This window comes from Brachypodium distachyon, chromosome 2, assembly GCF_000005505.3.
Source record: "Brachypodium distachyon strain Bd21 chromosome 2, Brachypodium_distachyon_v3.0, whole genome shotgun sequence".
Taxonomy (NCBI): domain Eukaryota; kingdom Viridiplantae; phylum Streptophyta; class Magnoliopsida; order Poales; family Poaceae; genus Brachypodium; species Brachypodium distachyon.
The window spans coordinates 37,407,445-37,429,698 of NC_016132.3; the positions used below are offsets into that span (position 1 = coordinate 37,407,445).

Consider the following 22,254-nt stretch of genomic DNA (forward strand, 5'->3'; position numbering starts at 1 on the left):
CTATTCTAATTTAGACAGGGTAAAAAAAGAACAATATTAGGCTGGTCATAGTTGGGAGTAACTTAGAGTAAGTTACTACCTCAATAGTGGTTAATAACTTATGTGTGGTGCTATACATTGTGTCATTAATTGTTTTGTAGACTTATTTTGTCTTGATTTGTGTGATGTTATGGTAACATATCTAGTTACCACTTTACTCTATTTCTTCATTTATTGTCAAGTCATGTCACCAAAATGCCCAGCTGGCATTTAGTATGTTACTTCCCAAATTAATTGCACTGTGAGTATCCTTATATATAAGTACTCCGTGACAGACATCCACACCCTGAAAAGCTTGCGCGTTCCCGAGAAGAATGTCGAGAGGCAAAGTAAAAAATTCCCAATTTGCAGGCCCATCGGCGCTGATGAGCTGAGGAGGAGCAGCAGTTGCTGCCGGTCCGTGCACGCCATGCCCCTGCACGCACGGTTAATTACGCTTTTGCTAGCTATAGTAGCTCCTCGACCGGCGGGCGGGGCTCGCCTCTGTTCCAGCGAAAGCCCCTGCCGGCCGGCACGCGCCGCGGCGCCAGAGGCGGGAGCCGGCTTTTGAGGCCGTCCGTGCCGTGCGTGCCTTGGCCGGCACGAGCCCACGGCTCACCTTGATGTACTCCATATACTCCCATGTATATAATCTTTTCTGTCTCCCGTGCCGATTAATTTGCCACCTGTGCGTTACAATGGTGCCATCAGAATCTGGAGGAAGAGTGGTGGTGGCAGCTGGTCCGGCTCCGGCGCGGCGGCAGGACGGCGAGCATCTCCTCGGCCTCGACCGCGGCGCCTTTGGCCGTGCTCCGGCTGCAGCAGCTCGGCGCGTTATTGCAATTGGCGGCATGGAGGGTGAGGCTGAAGAGGGAAGCGACGGGGCGGTGGTCGGAGAAGCGGGACTCGCGGCGCTCGTACCACGCCTGCTCCATCCCTTCCCCGCGCCACAGGATGCGGTCGCACCTGCAAACCCAATCCAATCCAATCAGACTCATTTTATTCCGACCAATTTCCAATCAGTATTGCACTAGTACGTGTGTGCAAAATATTGCATGCATGCTTAGATTAAGTTGAAGGGATTGGCAGTACGTAGACCGATCACGCTATAGCCAGCTAGATTAATACTATTTCAGTTAATGTTTGTTAATTCGTTAATTGCCCCGATTGACAAGGACTCTGCCGGTGACCATGGACTCTTCTCTAGTGAGTGATGTTGTTGTTGCGGTAGCAGTACTAGCTAGTGCTACTGCTAGCTAGCATCACTAGTTAACTCTGATCGAGCTAATCAGGCGCAGAGCATCCATCATGTCACGTGCGGTCCTGCCTTGCAAGTTAATTAACCTCTGATTTTTTTTCCCTGACTAGTGTCGTCTCTGTGGCCATGGCCGGCTCGAACCATCCATCGGTCGATCCACAGGTACAGACCCGCGCATGCAGCCAACCAGTCCAGCATATTGGTTCTTTCTTTTATTTTTATTTTTCTCTTTTTTGATTTGATGATAATATGCAGGGTAAACTGAACCCAGAGTTTAATTACCATGCCGGTGTGCGCTTCTTCTTCTCCCTCGACGACGACGACTTGCCGGAACCAGAGGAGGAAGAAGAGTTCATCGTCATGGCGTAGGTGTCGGAGTCGGCAAGGTACTTGTACGTCGGCGGGAACCGGATCTCCCCTTCCTCCCACCCGTCCAGCACCCTTCCAGCTCTCTGCTCAGCACGAAGCTGCAAAATTCAGATTCAGATTCATTCGTCAACTACTGAAAATCAAGAATCTGCTTCAGGATTCAGACCAAATTGATCAGTGTCTCACCTGGTCCTTCTCCAGCAGCGCCCGCCACTCGTTCCGCTCCAGCAACCCCCGCATGTCGCCGCCGGACGTCGAGAGCCGGTAATTCAGGTCGCCCAGCCACACCACCTTGCTGCAATTGACATCCATTCGTTCAGTCAAGAGGAATGCCCAACTGCCCGAGATGTGATCTTGGAGCCAAAGATCAATCGATGCCTTACTCGTGCTCCAAGATGGTCTCCGGCGCCGACAGCCACGCCCGCGGCGGGAATCTGGTCCTCCTGAGGATCTCGGCGACGTCGCAGTTCCGCCGAACCTCGTCGCCGTCCTTCTCGCCGGACGCAAGGTGCGTGCAAACGAAGCACAGGCTCGTCGATGTCGATCTCCCCTCCTGCAGCGTCAGGCTGATCGAGATCGAGCCCTGCATTTCGATTCAAATATACCACGTTTTTTTTTTGTCAGTTATGATCTCAACTCCAACAATGTTTCTACTCCATTTGCATTATCTGCAAACATGTTTTAGTACCAATTTGTGGCAGGCAAGAACAATGCTCACCTTGTTTCCCATGTAGCCCATGATGCCCGTGCCGACGCACGAGACCCGGAGGCTCGTGACACGTGGCATGACGTCGGCCCGGACCCACACGCAGAGGAAGATGCCCACCATCTGCTTGCTGGCAGCCAGGCGGTAGTACCCGCTGTGCCCAGCGCCGCCGGCCCTCCTCCCATGTGTAAACTCGCGCGTCATTTCCTCCTCCTCGCTGCTTGAGTCTGGGTTCGAGGTAGACGGCTCGCTGTCATTTCCCTCGTCCTCCTCAGGCTCCTCCGACACCGTGTCGTCCATCGCCAGCAGGTCCGAGAAGCTCACCTTAGCCTTCTGGAAACCATTCCCAGGGGTTTTTGCCTCGGTGGCAGCGGGCCAGTAATTATTGGAAAAACTTTGGGTTCTTTCCGAGGTGGAGGAAGGGTTCAGGGCTTGGCCAATGAGGCCGAGCCACTTGGACGCGGGCCCCTTGTCCTCGGCCCCGAGAACATTCCCGGCGTTCAGCGGCACTATTTCCTGGAAGCTGTGACACATGACAGATTTGTAAGTAATTAAACATTTCAGAGTCACTCCTACACTCATCATCATCATGCATGTCACACAATCACCCAACATTAGAGCTTTGTTTATGTTGCTGATGATCTAGGCATGCTAATACAAGTAGTAAGAAGCTGCAGTCAGTCGATTTTAATTATCAACATTTCCCTCTCCTGTGAGCACAGCAATTATGGCCTATGAAGAGTGATGGAACATTAATGATGATTAGGCTAAGAAGTCCAACACTGAAACCCATGACCATGACTACTGAAAACTCACTCCTATGCAAAGTGCCAAAGTACACACATCCTGTCATAATTCTTGCCACCATTGGTTTGCACTGAATTCCACACCAGCTCACTCCTGCTACCAATTCCTATGAGTGAGTGAAGCACAGTGTTTCATGATCTTCATGAGTGCAACCACTGGAAAATTGTCAACATGTTGATCACCACTCAACAATACCAATGGTTACATCTTTACACAAGTAATGAGTTCTCTAATGTTATACCTTTACAGTTTTATGAATTGGTTTTCTGCGCACGAGTAGGATGAACGTACCCGAGAACGTAGATGTGGGGAGGCGAGGAAGAAGCTTGTCCATGGTCGAGGAGCCATTCGGAGATGTCCAAGCCTTGGTGCGGCGCTCTCCCGCCCACGTTCCACGTCCCCACCAACACCCTGTATTATGAATTACCCATAATTAGTTCTCAGTTAAAAATATCACAGTAACAATTCAAAGCTCAAACCATCATCATCTCAACTCAACTCCGTTATTTGCTCAAGTGGTTTCTATCATGAACTATCTAAAATTAGTCATAAGTTATAAATATCCACTTAACAATTCAAGCTTACCATCATCTCAAGTTCTCAACTCAACTTGGTTTGCCCAACTGGTTTCTAAAAATATGCTACTCGTCCGCAAAGAGTTGACCTTTTGAAAAACATCATGTTTCATAAGACTCGTTAGAAGGGAGTATAGCTTTTGTTATCTAAAAAAAATAAAACAAAAATTATCCTACTCGTTTGAGTCCTGCTCACCAGCTTTTCAGATCATACACAGCCTGTTATTTTGTTTGTTTGTTTCACTAGCTAGCAAATAAATATGCAGTGGCATTAAAGAAAACAAATATGCGCAGAGATCTTGGACGATGCATGGAGCTAGTTATATGAGTCACTCACCTGAGCTTGTTGGGAGGATGCCACGAAGAACTTGATCCATACCCTGGTGGAGGCCTCCCCAGATTCTCCTCCACCAACCAACCACCTACACATACACAGCAAAATTCCAAGAATAAATTCAGACCAACGACAAACATCCATCTCTGGGTACATACATGATACAGGCTAAATTATTGTTTAAAAACGGTTAAGTATTCAGAATATCAAATTTTGGGAGAAAAGAAAGCTGCATGTTCTGCAGCAAACGTGGTGAAAACAGTAGCTGCATACTCTGCTCTGGCCTCTGGTATATCCGGACAAAAAATTTCACTGGATGTTGTCGTGCTGTCTTTAAATTTGATCGTTTTTTGGGGGACAGAAAAAAGGTTTTTAGTAGTAATCAAAGCTGTTTTTGTTGGTTGTTCTTGAAGCAGCAGCAGCAGAGCAACAGTTAATATAGCAAAGTTTTGCAGTAGTAACATGTGTAGTATACCTGAAACATCTCTCGTGTTGAGAGGTCTGCTGCAGCCATCTCTGTCCGAGCAGCTCTTCCTCCTCTGCTGCCCCACTTTGCCGAAGCTCTCATCTGATCGATCGATCGAAACAAAAGTGACAGAAATAGTAAGCAAGATGGAATGGATTTTAGGAAAGAAGAAATTGGCAAGTATTAACTGTTGCTGGCTTACCGATGAAGTCTGGAGCGAGCTGCTGATCCGTGTTCTTGACGTTGAGCCATTTCTTCACCGCCGCCGTCGTCCTCCTCGGCCAAGACAACGACTTCTGCGACGGAAAGAAGATCATATCTCAGTGAATTTAACAGATTTTGCCTTGCCTTCCGTAAGAAAAAAGGGAAGAGAACTAGTGTTTGCTTCCTCTTACCTTTGGGATTCTGGCATTGTGATCTGTCCTCATGCTCTCTGTTCTCATGACCGATCGATGGGCCTGCTTGCTTGCTTGCTGCTGTAGCCCTCTGCGACAGATAGAGAGGATAGATGATGTGATGAACTGATCAGAGATCGAGCTAGCTAGTTGGAGGGAGGTCCGTCCTAACAGGGCTGGGAGATCTTTATGTGTGAATGATGTGGCAAAAGTGCAGAAATATCAAGCACCGTTCAAATAATCTATTTGTGATGCAAGCCTGGAACCAAGGAGGAAGAGGAGAAGAAGGAATAAAGCGCAGCAAGTGGAGCTATAGCTAGCTAGCTGCGTGCCAATCTGGTCTCCTCTCCCAATTGTAAATCGAAATTCTAATCAGAACTCAATCCTGCTTGCATTAAGGGATAATACTATACAAATCCCAACTGGGAGGCGAAGCAGAGATTCATGGAGGGAGTGAAGAAGGAGAAGAGAGGAACTAATTAATGGAGGATCAGTTCTGGTGCAGAGGATTTACGTACCTTGGGTGTGCGCAAATCTGCGGCCAGCGGGGACGGGATTGGGGTTGATCTTGATGAGTTGATGTGCAGATGAGAGAGGGAGAAGCTAGGAGGGAGTGGGCGGTTGCTGGATTTTTAATAACTGAACCGCCCGGGAGCAGGAGGAGGAAGAGGAAGAAGAACCAACGGTGGAAAGGTGACTGCCTCCTGACTTTGTAGTTTGTACTACTACTAGGTGAGAACTGACATGTGGGGGCCAGGGTGGGCCGGTGGGCCCCGGTTGGCCACATTCTTCGCTACTCCTGTTCCTCTGCCTGTGGGCCCCACACGAGCGTCACAAGGTACCCCGGCAATTTGGCTTGGATTTGAAATGTTCAAGTGTGGACTGAATTTTGGTGGTTTATTTTTTTTCACGAGCTTCGGAATGTGACCTTTTGTGCTTCTAATTGTCGACGTGCTCTTTGTGCTTCTCGTCAGACTTCTCTCCGTCAATCGTTAATATCATCTTTGTGTCTTTCCTCGTCATCGCTTGGCTACATTTTTTTCTGCGCGACAGAAGGCGTGCTACTGTCCATACTATAGTAATCATGTGGAAGGACACAAAAGGATTTTTAACGCGTACAACAAGCACATTTCCTTTTTAAAAACAGAATAAAATACACTATTCGAATACCATTTCACCTTTTTTGGTATTGTCGGCTTTACGCGCGCGAACACACACAAAACACTCAAACAGGCATATATATACCAGTGACGGATTTATACGTCTTTGTAAGAAAAACATTCCACGCATTAAATTTGCATATACATACACCTTAAATAAGTCCACATGGCATAGGCACATGCACATAACATGGTGACCTGTACATGTCGTAAACACAAACCATTGTCCAATGCTTTTCCAGCTTTCCATGGACGAGGATCTATCTCTCTAAACCCCTTTACAAAATTGTCAAGAAATCAAGTTCAGATATTTGTCAAGTGGGGCTTCAGTTGACAACTTGCAGCCACTGGGCTCTTGACAAGTTGACATGCAACCATTTTCCCTGCTTAATTTTTTTTTGCCGCCGGCGCTTAATTTAATTTAACTTACCCGCGCTTTTTCACTGACGTCCGCCGCCCCCAATGCTAATTACTTGCAGTTAGTTGCCAATCTACTCCACACTCTTTTTACATTTTGACATGCACACGTAGGCGTGCATGCATATGGGCATTATCCACGCACATGCAGCGTTGACCGTCCAGCTAGCCACCTTTGCAGATAATCATCATCACGATGTACATTACTCCCCGTCTCTGATCCGCAAGAGAAATATATTTTGACTTTCAATAAAACTCGAACATGAAAAGAAACGGAGATAACAGAAAAGAAGAGCGTAGGTTTACGATAAATTTGTTTTTTCAGAAAACACAGCACAAACGCAAGCACTCACACACGCACGTACACTCACTCCTATCAATGCATCCTACGAGCACCACCGAGAGACTGAACCGCCGGCAGATCATCTTGAGATTGACGAAGTCACCACAAATGTTTCGTAGTTGACGGATACGTCGCTCCACTGAAAACACCTGAGCTAAGCTCAGTTCAATACAATAAATTTTTCATTGTAGTGTCAGCTATAATCTGGTTGCTAACAACACAAGAAAGGGAATATGGCTCTCAAACATATTGACAAGGGTGATCAAACCGGCGTGAAGAACACGGTTTTGCGTGGATATATATTTTTGCGCTGTTTTTCAGAACTTACAAAATGTTTCTCGTGCATCAAAAAAGAGCCGGATTGTCCGTGGATCGTGGGATCCGAAATGCATTTCCACCAATTTTAAGTGAGAATTTGAACCAAAATATAAAGAAAGAAATGGGCTTGTGGACTGTGGTATATAACTGGGAGCTGAGCTAAATTAACCACCGAGTTAACCAGCTAGCAATCGTTTGGCGACAGCTAATGCCCCTGGCTACATAAAAGTAAATAATATAAGGTCCGAGGTGAGGCCACTTGGTGCGGCACTAGTTACATAATAACTTCTTCTCTTTCAGAAAAGTAACATTACATATATATTTTTCGAACGATCGATCGATACTGCAGTTGCTAGCAGTACAAAGCACTTTGGCAAGATTGGGTGTCTAGTTAATTGAGTAGATGGAATGTGAAATCGACCTCGGCGATTTGTATGCATCGTTTTTAGGGGGGGATTTGTATGTTAATTAACCGTAGCACTCACATGGCCGGCGCCCGTCCCCTAATATATTAACCCATCTTACTACATATAAATATATGTATGATTAATTAACCATATGCTTCTTTCGGTAAGTACGTACGTATACCATACGGCGCGGCTTTGTATCAGTCAAAAGTGACGGATATCTATCGACCGTAATGGTTTCGGTGGACACTGATCCATATCTCTCGAGCGCTCCTTCCGAAGTTCCGATCCTAAATTTTTTTGTCGTGCTTTTAGTTCAAATTTGTACTAAAATGACAATAAGAACTTAGGATCTTCGATATCGCTCTAACTACTCACTTTTTACAGCACTTAATTTAACGTAATTATCTGGTCAGGTCTGCTACATCGTGTAAATGATGGGAGATTAACTAGATAAATGCATGCAAACTTTACTTCTCGAGAGATAGAGTCAACGTTATATCAATCCCGGGACTGACTATTTACATGTATCAGCACATGTGTGGAGTAGCAGATAATTAAGTGCATGCGCTCCATTAATTAGTAATGTTAATTGCTCGTTGGTTCTTCGTGCACACAAATGCGCTTGACATTGATGATTATATATGTTAAGTTTAGTTTACAGCGACAGTCGTGGCACATGCATCTGGATCCATGCAGTTGATGGCCGAGCTGGAGTCGATGGGATTTGGTAGTTTGTTCTAAGTCCTGCCTAATACAATACTCTCTCTGTCCCATATTAAGTGACTTTCTATTACATATATGTAGACGGTTTTTAGGCATAGATACATCCATATTTAGGCAAATTTGAGTCACTCAATATGGGACGGAGGGAGTATCTTTTACTCCCATGAAGATCTTAATTTGTGACATCTAACGGAGTATATGGGTTATCTGATCAGATGATAGCACGGAGCACAACAATTTTTAAGCATATGCAGTACTACTAGTATATTTTTGTGGTCCATACCAATGAAATGGTATTGTACTAGTTCTTTGGAATTTCAGATGAACCGGTCAGTGCGTGCAATCCCAAGTGTAGCTTTTCCTTAGTTAGTGTTCGAAGTGGAAGGGATTAATCTTCACCCGTCTGTAAGATTACCAGTGTTAGGCTGCAAAGGGATTTATCTCCCAGTTTAGATAGCGGTTTGATAACCGATTGTCCAATGTTTGACTACTGTCAGTGCTTTACGTATCTAGCTAGTCGCCTTCTATATTGCAATTTGACGTGAATATTACGATGACTCCGTGATAATTTGAGCTGTGTGTGTGCAATGCAAAGAACACCGCAGAGTTCTCTTCCCTTCATACAATTTTTTTTGGCAGAAATTCATTCCTCTTTTGCATTATATAGAGAAAAGCCTAAAACTTGTAAGTCAATTGATCCGAGCAAAGCCTAGTTAAAGCGTGCACTGTGGACTCCACACTGGTACCTGGGGTGTTGCTGCCAGTGGACCGACCACACATCCATCTTAAACAGAACTAGTTAATTCACATGATCACCAAAGACATGAGGAGGTCAGGAACAAACAACAGATCAAATCGGCACATGAACATGTAGACGTCAGGCTAAGCAAATAGACAATCAAACCCACGATGACCAATATCCCCTTTAATCTGCTCGATGATCCGCTCCGGATCAAGAAAAAAGATTTGCCCTTGACACGCGTCAAACACCGCCCTAATCAGACAGATTAACTGACTAATCAATGGATTAAATAAGAGCATTAGCACTAACCAAATCACACTAGCTAGCTAGCTACTCCTATTTGCTGGTGAGGGGTCATACAGATACACATCCTGCTAATTCCAACTGGTTAATAAGTACTACTAGCTTTCTTGTTAATATCATGGTAAGTTCTAAACTAATCTGCTATGTTGATAATAAACTTCTAGCATCATTTTTGTATGTGAACCCTAGCTAATGATATGATTAATTAATGTGGGGGAAGACATGTCACATATGTGTATGCACATGCTAATTACTACTATACTACTTTTTGCTCTGGTGATAACTTTTAGAATCATTCATGTGCCCCAGTTAATGATTGGGATTAATGTGGGTAATGCATATGTGCACCTGTCATCCTGAATGCTGCAATGCCTTTTGTGCCACAAATCTGCAGAGCAAAAGGATAGTTGAGGTAGACATCATACAGATACATGCAAGTTGTTAGTCTTCTTTAGATGATGAGTGATTAGTTGTCAACTCATGGCACAGAAAGGCAACTAATGATGCATCAAAACCTACCATGTCTCTTTTGTGCGGTGTTTATGAGTTTTCTGTTCCAATCATCATCTAAAATAAACCATTGTGTGAAGTGTGACAGCTTAAGTGGAGATCAGAGGACTTTACAGGGAAAGCTAGCTAATCAAGCTGATTAACAAACCAAACTCCTTCCTAGAAGACCAGCTATTTATTATAAATATGTGGAACATATATAAGAACTAGTATGCAGCTTAATGCATCATGCACAAGTGATGTGTGAATTGAGTGCAAAACATACATAGCTACCACCACTTTGACACTCCATTATAGTGGAACACCGATGTGATTTTTAGAAATATTTGAATAACAGCATTTGACCTTGAGTGCTAGACCAGCTTTAGAGCAGTTGGAAAACTTCATGGAAATATCAATCGTCTCCTGCTAGCTGGAGTACTTGGGAAAGAAGTATCACCTAAATCACAACTGCTTGTATCTAGATATGTTCCTGAAATGGTAGAACAATCATTATATGCTAGTGTTCCTCAAGTTAGAACTGGCAATCTGGTACTAAAACAATGAGCTCTTCCGAATACTTCCTGCATTCCCCTAATTAGGACAGAAAAACAGTAAACACATATATACTCATCGAAACCAGGTTAATATGCCCTTCCGTCAAATTCATTTGATGAATTATACGATAAACATACGAGGAGTCCAAGCTTTTGGGAGGTGCATGCATGCGTGGTGGTTGGCTTCCAAGAAACTAGAAACAATGAGCTGATTGATTTGGATGCAATGCCTTTAGTTAATTAATTAACTGGTGGCCGGGCTCACATGCTGATCAACTTTTTTGGTGGCGATGTTCCTGCAAGGATTAGTGCTTTAAGTAAGAAAACGCGGCAGAAAGAAGAGAACAAAAATCAAGCTTGCTTGCTTGGTTGCTCAAGGCACCCATGACTATCAATACCGGATGGTTATTGGTCCGACGAACATATGTTGTACATTAGTAGGTTTCTTAATTAGTAAGTGCCTGTGGGCGGTGCTAATTAAGAAACGTGTCTCTGTTTCTCTTGTTTCTTGTGTAGTACCGATATGTGTAAAGCTATGCACAAGCATCATGTAACCATTTGCTAATTATTGCATCCGTGGCACTCGTCACCATTTAAGTCAGGGATGCCATGCTGCATCTGGGCCCACCTTGTCAGGCAGAAGGCACGCGACCGTGGGATCCAAAAACTGGGACTATGCATTACAGGTGCCCTTAAATGGGCAGTTTTGTGAAACTAAAGCAAATTTTTGCAGTTTTACGATAGTTTGTAGAAAAATATATGCGGGAGTTTTAAGAAATTTTACTCTTATTTTGAATAGAACAATGCGACAGCACTGCAGATCCATTGAACATAAACATCTGTATCCCATGTTGTGACTATTGATAAGATCCTTCTCCCTTCCTGCAGAATGTGATGAAACAGGTAAGCTGAAGAATGAACAGGTTAGCTGGAATCCCGGTTGCCCAATGCATAACACCATCAACTAAACCATCTTCTTCCTTAATTGTTAGCTTCCTAAATGCAGTTTTTGGAGAAGAGATGGGGGGCACATGCCATTAAGGCGTTGGTTTCGTTGTATGCAATGTTTGTCAAACAATACAGTAGTAAAAACTTAAGCTGTTAAGCAAGACTTAAGACTAACATTCTGCATCAGTTGTGAGCAGTATATGTAAATGTAAGCAAGCTATTCCTGTATTATCACAATATATGAAGAATATGTATTCACATGCATGGCCAGTGTTAATGCCTCGCCATCCCTACAGAAAGCAGAGGCATACAGATAATATAGTTTCTTGTAGAATAGAAGATGAACAACAAATTAACAAACTGATTAATATTTTCATATCATATTCTTTCCGGAAAAGGGTATTTCCATCTGTCAGCAAATATGTGATCAGTTATTTCCCCAGACACAATAAACACACCAAGAGTGTGCAAGAGTTGACAGGCCAACCTTGGTGACCATGATCGACAGAACCCCCAAAAGAAACCAAAACAACTACACTAACCTATGAAAGAAGGAAACCAGCTAGGACGAGGGCTATGGCCGAGAGGTTGCTGGAGCCAGGAGCTACGGCAAATACTGCGTGACACGGATCTATGGAAATACTTCTTCTAAGGTATTCTCACGTACTCAGACAATCATAAAGGGAACAAAAACCGAGTTAACATTACAGGTCCAATCTCAACGAAAAACCTTGAAAGTGCGCATAAAGAAAATCCAGTTTACAAGACCAATGGTACTTTCTCAACATAAAAATAAGAACCAATCAGCTTACTGTGGTGGCCACTACTTAACTATATCAGGCCCAAGAATACACCTCATCCGCTTCGGGCTGCGGAGTCAAACACCTATCTTCATGACATGCTTTATTTGACGTGCCCACTATTGCTTGAAAACGTAAGACTCCAGCCTGAATAAAGCCCTAAAGTTGTCCTGGCAACACTCTTGGTCAAAATTCTCATGGATAGTAAACTATGAAGTTAAACCTTTAGATGATACAAACAGCCAAATTCTTTGCATGTACTAATTCATAGAGTCAAAGCTAGAAATGACAACCATGTTCAGAAAGAACAGTCATGTGCAGTTGTGCACTAATGACGAACAAATCGCAGTTGGCAATAATGCAGGGAATCTAAGAGACTAAGCGAACCATGGTAGGTAATCTGAATGGTACCTGGCTCAGGAAATTGTGATCTATTTATCATAAAATTCAAACTTTCCGAAGAACAAAGAACTTAGGAGCGTAGGCATAACAGCAAGTGCATAAATGCTCATGGATAACGACAGGCTCGAAAACAAAACAATGCTTACTGTTTTCTGAAAGCTGTCGAGGCTAAAAACTCCAGTCAAACAAAAGGGTACCCCAAACAAAAAGGCTGCTTGTCCATCCTTAATAGAACTTTACATTTAAACATGCCATTTGCTTCGGCTCTGCATGTCCATATATGGCTTTAAGGAGATAAGGATACATTTACACATGGAAGGTTTCTTTCTTGGACACCAATCAGCACATTAGCAAATCACAGAATTGGAACACGTACAGACACATATAGCAACAATCCAGAATTTAGTTCACCATTCATCAATAATGCAAAGAACACTTAAGGATAGAAAATTTTAAATTACTAACCTGAATGGTAGAACCGTAGAAGCACTATGTCAGCTTGTGGTCAGTTGGTCACATTCTGATGGGCAACAAATACATAAGGATTATGCTGCAGAAAAGTGTCCACTCAGAAGTGAGAATCGCACGAGCACTCGAGCAGTAGCCGTGGCAAGGAAGGCTGTGCACCCCACGAAGAAGGCTTGGTATGTGTAGTACTGCAGGTCCCTGGGGAGAAGAGAGGAATGCTGCAGACCCTATACCACAGAGAAAGGTAATCGATGATCAAAGGGACAGCCAACCCACCGAAGATGACCTGAACCCAAGCATTGTCTAAAAGGGAAATTGAAAATCTGATTATTCCATATCCGATGCATTTATCCTTTTCAGATGCACTTCACAAGTCATCTTGGTAACACCCTCTAGATTCATTATGTTGCGAGCCTTCAAAGATTACAACCATAGTAAAAAAACACTTCGTGGAGAGAAAAGAAACTAGAAACAAACCTGTACAAGCTGATTTGATCATGGGTAACTAATTTCCCTTGACTGAAACGGAACCAATAGCCCTTGGAGCTTTATTGATGCTACAGTTCAATAAATAAAGTAGTCAGAACGTAAATCTCTAATCAATGGGACCACAAATGTTCTGACAAAAAATATAAAGAGTGCACCAAATTACTTACGTCAGTAACCAAGCATCTACCATAGATCCTGGATGAGCCAAAGGATGAAACAAGGGGCTTCACTCCTCAAGTAAACATTTCAGCTGAAATTAGCATATCATAATTCTCAACATCGTCATATTTGTGCATCATTCTAGTAAGATTATCAAGCATTTCGTAGATTCTAAGAGCACCAAGGTGATTCTTGTCCTGTACAAGAAATAAGCTTGTTTTGTTTCCAACTGTAATCCAACTGCATCCTGGAAATTTTGTTGCTCCTTTTTCTCGCATTGCTTCTCTGGCCATCTTTGCTTCAACCCAGTTACCAGCTGCAGCATACATGTTTGAAAGCAACACGTACGTAGACGAGTTCTGTGGTTCCAATTCAACGAGCTCTTTTGCTGCAATTTCCCCCCTTTCTTCATCCTTGTGCATTCTGCATGCTGCAAGATATGTAGCCCAGATCACACCATCAGGCCTGAAGGGCAACTCGTTAATAACTTCTTGAGCCTCTTGAAGATGACCACCACGTCCAAGGAGATCAATAAAACATGCATAGTGATCTACTCTAGGCATTATCCCATAAACTTTGCTCATAGAATCGAAGTAATGCCGACCTTCAGAAATTAAGCCAGCATGAGCACAAGCAATTAGGACACCTAGGAACGTAACTTCATCAGACTTTATTTGTGAGTCTTGCATCTTCTGAAAAAGCAGAAGTGCCTCATCCGCATAGCCATTCTTTGCAAATCCAAGAATCATGGAGTTCCATAATGTGATGTCTTGCTTGGATTTCAATTCCTTGAAGGCTTCAAAGGAAGAAATGATATCCCCACACTTGGAGTACATGTCTATGATGGCACTAGTTGCGGTTTTGTAAGAACCAAATCCAGATTTAATGATGAGGCCATGTATCTCTTTTCCATCGCTAAGGGCTGTCATCTCAGAACAAGCTTTGAGAATACTTGCAAATGTGACCTCATCTGGATGAACATCATAACTGCGCATTCTCCAAAATGATAGCAATGATTGATAACTGTAACCATTTTGAGCATACCCTGAAACGATAGCTGTCCACTCAACTAGGTTTTTGTGATCTGGCATCTCTATCAAGAGTTTGTTTGCATCCTCAGGCATTCTAGCCTTCAAATATGTTCCAACCAGTGAAACACCAACGGAAGTATCATCATTCAGAAAACCAGACTTCAGTGTGTAACAGTGGACTTGTTTGCCAATGATTGAACTGAGAAGTCCAGTACAACCAGAAAGAATGCTTGAAAATGTAAAGCTGGAGGGCTTTAAACCATCTCTAAGAACCTGCTGAAACAAGTCTATGGCTTCATCTTCTCTATTGTTCTGCACTAGACCTGCAATTAGAACATTTCTTGGGACTATACTACTTGCATCTACCTGTGCCAAAACCTTCCTACACGATTCTACATCTCCATGCTTCGAATAAAAATCAATCAGAGAGCTACCAACAGCGTGATTTGAGCAGATACTATGCTTCATGGCCAGGCAATGGATTTGTTTTCCAGTCTCAGTAGCTCGAATATTGGAACATGCATTAATTACAGTAGCAAAAGACACCTCATCTGGTGTTACACCATCCAGATTCATCCCTTTGAGCATATGTATTGCTTCTTCGTCTTCTTCATTATGTGTAAGTCCAACTAGAAGGGCATTCCAAGATACAGTATCCTTGTAAGTAATCAGATTGAATAGTGTTTTTGCATCATCTATAGCTCCAAATTTCGAGTGCATATCTAATGTTGCATTAGCAACAAACAAGCTTGCATCCATGCAATTCTTGATTGTTACACATTGCACCTGCCTCCCCAAACAATGGGAATCCAAGTGGGCGCACGCACCGAGAACACTGACATATGTGAACTCATCAGCCTCAAGGCCAAGCCTCTTCATATATAGGAACATCTGTATGGCCTCTACTTGATACTCATTTCGAACAAGACCATTAAGCATCGCATTCCACATGACAACATTCTTTTCACCAGAGCAATCAAACACAAGTATCGCATCACCGATGCAGCCGCATTTTGCGTAAAGGTTGATGAGAGAGCTACCCACAAAAACATTTGCATCCAAACCATGCCTTACTGCCGCTGCATGTACCTGCCGGCCTTCAATGAAAGCCGTCGCGTTGGCTGCTGCACTTAACATGCTTGCGAAAGTCGATCTAGTTGGCCATAATCCCCAGCATCTCATATCCTTGTACAAACCAAAAACCTCATGCTCGATCCCACTCTGCTGCGCATAACCAGAGATAACAGCATTCCAAGCAACCGTGCTGCTCGGCGCCGGCATCCTATGCAGCAAGGTCCTCGCATCTTCCAGCCTACCCAAGGCCGTGAGAGCGCAAACGACGGCGACACAGGTCACCCGGTCAGGAGAGGACCCCATCTTCTCCATCCTGGTGAACAGGCACACCGCTTCCTGGAACCTCCCGGCCCGATGATACCCGGAGATCATGCTGGCCCAGCACACGGTGTCCGGGAGAGAGATTCCGCCGAACACCCTGCGAGCGTCGCCCACGCGGCCGCACCTGGCGTACATGTTCACCAGCGCCGCCGCGCAGAAGGCGCCCGAGCCGAGCCCGCGCTTCTCGGCGTCGCAGTGCGCCTGCTTCCCGCTGACGAGAGCTCCCAGCCGCGAGCACGCGGACAGCGTGGCCGCGAGGTCGAACTGGTCGGGACGGACGCCGCCGCCCGCGGAGCAGCGCCTGGCGCGCACGAACGCGTCGAGAACGGCCGTCGCCGACGTAGTCGCTCCAGCCATTGCTGTGTGGGCGGCGCGTCGGGAAGGAGGAGCATGGAGGCCAAGCGGCGTGGAAGGAGCCGGCCGGCCGGCGAGGTAGGCGGGGAGGAGAGCCGAGAGCGAGAGGGAGAGGCCTGGCCCAAAACTTGAGTAGCAGATCCCGGCCCGATCCGCAAAATAACGCTATTGTACGGTTGACGGAGAAAAAACCGAACATCTTTTCTTTTAAATTCTCTTTTCCTCTCTCACATTCAAAATTATGTACCCCTTCGGCCGGAATTATTTGTCGAAATATCACATGTATCTAGACGCTTTTTAAACATAGACACATTCATATTTGAGCAAATTTGAGACAAGTAATATGGGTCGGAGGGAGTACTTTTTTTAGAACACAGTACAAACGCAGACGCTCACAATACGGTACAAGATCATGTACTTCATGCTGATTCTACGCAGGAACATCATTTTCAGTTTCTTATAGCACTTTCAATGCCAATGCACACATAACAATTTATGCACAAGAAATACACATATTTCTTCGGCAATACTATTTACATCCTTTTTTTATAAAGAGTATATACGTGGTATGTCTCCCACGTATAACTCTCTCCTTCATGAATGGCCGCAGCTCCAGTCTGGTTAATTGGTTCTCCCTTTCGTTTTATAAAGGTTAGCATGGCTTTGGACTAGAGCTAATTTAAAATCGTGCCAACCTTCGTAGAACGGAGGGAGTAATAAGTTACGGACTATTTGTCAGTATAAAATGGCATGTATACGAGCAGCAGACTCTTAAAACTCAATCGATCCAACCCTATGAATAATCACCCTTAACTTTCTTCTTGAGCATTCAGCAAAGTACAACTCGACTACTCGAGGTTGAGAACCCTTTCATGGATGCTTAAGAATTCACAAGGAAAATTTTGGTTCCAGGGAGACAGAGGTGACAAGATGTCAAGGGCAATTCTACTGCCGGTAGTGCTGGCAATTCACGAAACGTTATCGGGGGTCGTACTGTATGCGTTATCACCTCGCGAACACTTTAACTCAATTGATCCACGTGATGTAGGACGTAGCGCCATTGAAAATCCCTCTTATCAGAAGGTTGCGGACAAGAAGCTGCAGACCGCTAGGAAGGGATATCAGTGTAGTCGTCAGAGTTCACAACTAGGGCGCCACAAAGATGGTGCCCTGTCTGGAGCTGATTGCATAGCACACATGATGCATTATGTGGCCAAGCCCTGACTCTAAGGTTGTCAGCAGTAAGCATCTTGTTCCGCATGACAAGCCAGGTGAAGAATTGCATTTGGTCTCAGTGTGGCCTTTCCAAATCAGATTGGTGTGAGACATTGGAATGGAACCCTTGAACTGCGTCTGGTATGCTGACTTTGAGGTGTACCGGCCATCGCTGGTCTATCTCCAGACGATTGAGTCATTGACTTCATTGTTGAGAGTGACCGGCTGTAAGTGGATCCACAAATTGATAAGCTCATCAAGCTAAATATCATTAGCAATTCTCCCGCGGTGGCCTTGATCGAGGATGCCTATTTCTAGAGTGGCATCTTGTTGTTTTTTCACAAACGGTCCCACATACGTTTGGCATGGGAATAAAGAAAGAAAGTGCATTTTAACATACTAACTCAGGAAACACCAGCAGTTGACATGACAATTCACATTAAAAGTGCACTGCCCACATGGAAATAGTATGTCAAACTCAAGCCAATGTTGGCGACACATATATAATTTCGTCCATCAAGCGGTTCCTGCCCATTTTGCATTCGCGGATTGTGTCGAGTTAATCTGTTGGCGATGAGGACGGCCCACTCCTCTAATTCCTGCTACTCGTGCTCGCTTTACATTGGACGTGCGGCATCATTGTGTCGCCCCTCTCAGTTGGGGTGCCACACCTGATGCTGGGCTTCAAGGCAGTGGTAGCCATCTTTCAAGGTGCAAGCGAGCCTGTCCCCAGAGCGCACGCAGAAGTTGTGAAAGCGGCACCAATAAAACAGAACATGCGGTTGCCCACACGGGCTGATTTCCCTCGTTACTACTACGCATGCCCAGTGGGCACATGCTTGCAATATATAGTTGCGTTGAATTAAAAGTATTTGCATTTGACCCGTGGAAAGTACCTCTGTTATTCTCCAAAAAAAGTAGTATTTGAATTTCTACTAACATCGATATTCCTACCGCTTTCTACCTTCACGGACCAAGTTGTTAGCCACATAATTTGAGGATATTAGAGAAGGTGCCATGGCTTTTGGTTTGGTTACTCAGATTCCATCACACGATCAGGAGTGTTGTGTACTAACTGGTGTGTCTATTTGAGGGGGGTTTCGGCTTATGATTAGAGAGCCACAAGTTTTGCCTCGTTAATTTTGTGAAGACGCTGGGGAAACCATTGAGTACGAGACAATTCAAGTTTGGGTATATTGAAAAAGGTGACTCATATTATAGTCGTACTCGAATCTTTTGAGTGAGACTTCGACCTGGAGAGGTGTAAATGAAGGATTCTTATGCGAATCGTCCTGTCGCCTCTCGTACTCGTCCAAGACAATAAGCTAAAGACAGAAAGCAAGACATAAACCTTGAGATGCTTGACAGACGTTGCCTATATATGGCAGGACATGATAAGTAAAAAGAGCAAGTTGTTCCCTCTAATTCATAAAGAAGAGTAACCTGGTTTATGAAAAAAAAAGGCCTATTGATAAACTCATCAAGCTAAATGTCGTTAGCAATTCATTGACTTCATTGTTGAGAGTGGCTGGCTGTAAGCGGATCCACATATTGATAAACTCATGAAGCTAAATGTCGTTAGCAATTCTCCCGCAGTGGCCTTGATCGAGGATGCCTATTTCTAGAGTGGCATCTTGTTGTTTTTTCACAAACGGTCCCACGTAAGTTTGGCATGAGAATAAAGCAAGTGCATTTTAACATACTAGCTCAGAAAACACCAGCAATTGTAATGACATGACCAATTCACATTAAAAGAGCACTGCCCACATGGAAATAGTATGCCAAACTCAAGCCAATGTTGGCGACACATATATATATATATGCACCACATCATGACATTACTTTGAACCAGCTAACGTGCTTTGAAGCCATGGAATTCGATTCAACAAATATCTATTGTACCATAATTATTTTTATCGTGAGATATTGGAGACCACCAAATTCCGTGCATCAAACGGTTCCATGGGACTCGGCGTTTCTTTTCATTATGCCGCTGGGAATTGTGTGGAGTTAATTTGTTGGCTGTGAGGATAGCCCACTCCTCTTACTCCTGCTGCTCGTGCTCGCTTTGAACTGGACTTGTGGCATGGTTGTGTCGCCCCTATCATCCGAGGTGCCACATTTGATGTTGGCCTCCAACGCGGTGGTTTCCATCTTTCAGGGCACAAGCGGGCCTGTCCTTAGAGTGCAGACAGAAGCCGTGGCAGCCACATCAATAAAACAGAACATGCGGTTGCCCACAAGGGTTGATTTCCCTCAAGCGCCAATGCAAGTGGTCATGCATATATTCTTGTTTTTCGTTTGGGCAACGCTGTTTTCATGATCTTTTTCTCATGGTGTTTGCTGAGTTTTGAATAATCTCTTTGCAGAGAGATTTCCTGCTGGTTTAAGTTCTGGCAACTTGTTGCACACAAGATTTTCATGCCAGTAATTAAGAAGCTGTATTTTAACGCATCATTGTAGAGCTCTTTTACGGTGCCCCGGGTTTAATATGGATCGTACATTTGTCCCGATCCAGTGGCCAGTATTATTTGGTACTCCATCCTTAAGCCAACGGAGTACCAAATCGAAAACCACAGGAGTACCTTGATTCGAAGGGCAAAATCGTAATCACTTGTCGATAGTTTGGTCTTTTCAATTTGATCTTGGTCGGAAATTAAAAATAAAAAGACAAAAGCTTTGTGCTTTTTCTTTGACTGCGGACGAGAGACAAAGAAACGAAGCGGCAACAACCGGCACGATCGGAGAGGCGCGCAACCGATGGCCGGAGATGAGAGGTACGACAGCCGCACGACGATTGCCGGAGATGAGAGGTGGAACATGTAGCCCGAGACGAGATGGTGCGATGGGTGGCCGGAGATGAGAGGGATATTGCTCGATTGGGGCGGCGCCTCCAATTCGATCGGGAGGATTGTGTCGTTGCTCCACATGCCACTACTACAGAAAAGCTTATCAGTAACGGTCGAAAAACAACATCAGTAACGGTCGGGGCCGCCATTGCTAACTTCGTGTTACTGATAACGGTCGTGTCATCACGACCGTTACTGATGTATATATCATTAGTAACGGTTGCGTTGCCACATCAGTGTCGGTCGAGTAACCGACATTGATACATTTTCCATAGTTAAAAAAATAATTAAAACCACAGAAAATACACAGGAAATACACAGAATTGTATATACAGCACAACACAGATTGTATATACAGCACAGCACATAAAAATACATATAAAGCCACATCACATCACAGCACAGCACGTCACATCACATCATTTAAACCATACAAATGTATATAAAGCCGCATCATTTAAAACATATAAAGAATACAAAGTATCTCACTTCACGACATTGATTACAAATTGTCAAAATTTCATAGAAGCATATAAAAATACAAATGTATCTCATTTCAAGCTAGGTCCTAATTTTGTGGGTGAACCGTAGACACCACTTGTTCCACACGTTCGTAGAAGTCCCCACTAGACTTGATGACCTTATTGTTGATGAGATGGGCGAACTCCCTTTGAATATTATACACGACCCATTTAGGTCGGTGTCCCATTGTCATTCAGGCCGCCAGAACTCTTCCATCGCCGCGACTGACCCCTTCCACTCAGGCTTGAACATGCTGGCATTCTCCATAAGGATGTGACAGCAGTAGTAGCCACAGAACACACTGCCGGGCGGCTGTTGCTGGCAAGGGAACCTATGGTTGTGGTGAGGCTCGTCTTTATAGCCTTTACCAGCTAATTTTCCCCTGGTCGCCACTTTCTAGGCAGTGTTAAAGAGTGATTTGATGGGTCCCAGAACCTACCTCGAACACCCTTCTTCGGAAGTAGTGAATCGAAGTAGTACACCACGGACCAAGGCAAACAAATGAGTAGTGTGACCCAATGGTCTCTGTTTTCAAGAGAAACAAACTTTAGTATCTAAGGGTGTATAAGAAAGGCTGAATTAGAAAAAACAGACGGTTCCATATATAAAATTGAACTTACTCCAAATTAAGGAAGAAGAGGATAAAGTCGTGGTCCGCGTATTTCTCGAGACATGCCACCAAGTATTTAGATGCAAGGGTTCTTGAGGCATCCTTTTCTGGCTCAAGACCGATGTCACCGTAGTTGAACATCGCGGGGTATAGAATGGCTACTTTTTTTACCTCCGTTCACCGCAGTTCTCTTATTTGGTAGGCAGACCACAGCCTTAAGAGGTTGATATCAAGCTTTTGGCGGTTGAAGAGGTGGAACAGTTCGTTGAACTCCACACCAAAGGTGATAGGACGTTCCTGAATGTTCTCGATTTCTTGGTCAAAGAAGCCATAGTCTTTTGGGATTCGAACATTGATCTGTTGGGCATGCTGTTGAGAACCAGCTGATGCTTGCATGTAGAACTGATGAAGCTCTTGCATCTCTCTGGACACGGCACGCAGGGAATCTTTGATGACCATCGGTCTTCCAGGATAGTAAATAAGCACCCGGTCAAACTCCCTAGCCACGAAAGAGGATCCGTCTTCGAATCTCTGGCCTTGACGGGGGTTCTTCATGAGAATGTCAGGCCTATTGTCCCAGACTCCAGTTATGTCAGGCACATAGTGCATCTCATCTTGAGTG

The 22,254-nt window shown here is 44.3% G+C and overlaps 2 protein-coding genes and 1 long non-coding RNA gene across 14 annotated transcripts; 1 reads left to right on the forward strand and 2 right to left on the reverse strand.

Annotated features, from left to right (window-relative positions):
* Positions 1-71: 71 nt before the first annotated feature.
* LOC100835524 (type I inositol polyphosphate 5-phosphatase 8) lies at positions 72-5,596 on the reverse strand. Its single transcript, XM_024458439.1, has 11 exons — positions 5,447-5,596; positions 4,929-5,019; positions 4,736-4,829; positions 4,543-4,635; positions 4,071-4,155; positions 3,450-3,569; positions 2,364-2,874; positions 2,029-2,228; positions 1,832-1,940; positions 1,559-1,743; positions 72-984 (listed from the first exon to the last, which is right to left on the reverse strand). The coding sequence occupies exons 2-11, from the start codon at positions 4,974-4,976 to the stop codon at positions 726-728; spliced, it is 1,704 nt and encodes a 567-aa protein (XP_024314207.1). The 5' UTR covers positions 4,977-5,019; positions 5,447-5,596; the 3' UTR covers positions 72-725.
* LOC112270615 lies at positions 889-1,982 on the forward strand. The gene is made up of 3 exons (XR_002962920.1): positions 889-1,438; positions 1,532-1,662; positions 1,850-1,982. It is a non-coding gene; the product is annotated as an uncharacterized LOC112270615 (long non-coding RNA).
* Positions 5,597-8,925: 3,329 nt separating the features above from the next.
* On the reverse strand, positions 8,926-16,582 carry LOC112268514 (pentatricopeptide repeat-containing protein At3g09040, mitochondrial). 12 transcript variants are annotated; one of them, XM_024460081.1, is made up of 8 exons: positions 13,665-16,582; positions 13,486-13,565; positions 13,006-13,235; positions 12,687-12,806; positions 12,171-12,308; positions 11,175-11,272; positions 10,200-10,686; positions 8,926-9,732 (listed from the first exon to the last, which is right to left on the reverse strand). In XM_024460081.1, exon 1 carries the CDS (start codon positions 16,437-16,439, stop codon positions 13,731-13,733), a length of 2,709 nt encoding a protein of 902 aa, XP_024315849.1. In that variant the 5' UTR covers positions 16,440-16,582; the 3' UTR covers positions 8,926-9,732; positions 10,200-10,686; positions 11,175-11,272; positions 12,171-12,308; positions 12,687-12,806; positions 13,006-13,235; positions 13,486-13,565; positions 13,665-13,730. The 12 variants fall into 12 exon arrangements, with proteins under 12 accessions (XP_024315849.1, XP_024315851.1, XP_024315853.1 ...); XM_024460083.1 differs by lacking the exons at positions 12,171-12,308; positions 12,687-12,806 and having other exon boundaries at positions 10,200-10,326; positions 10,529-10,686; XM_024460085.1 differs by lacking the exons at positions 12,171-12,308; positions 12,687-12,806 and having other exon boundaries at positions 8,926-9,293; positions 9,693-9,732; positions 10,294-10,686.
* Between the last annotated feature and the right edge of the window lie 5,672 nt (positions 16,583-22,254).

Excerpts from the sequence above, each read along its gene's own strand:
- LOC100835524 (XM_024458439.1), bottom strand. The coding sequence starts at position 4,976 with ATGAGAACAGAGAGCATGAGGACAGATCACAATGCCAGAATCCCAAAG. Across the intron at positions 4,830-4,928 it reads ACAATGCCAGAATCCCAAAG|AAGTCGTTGTCTTGGCCGAG; the intron begins GTAAGAGGAAGC and ends TTTCCGTCGCAG. Across the intron at positions 985-1,558 it reads AAGAAGCGCACACCGGCATG|GTGCGACCGCATCCTGTGGC; the intron begins GTAATTAAACTC and ends TTGGGTTTGCAG.
- LOC112268514 (XM_024460086.1), bottom strand. The coding sequence starts at position 16,439 with ATGGCTGGAGCGACTACGTCGGCGACGGCCGTTCTCGACGCGTTCGTG.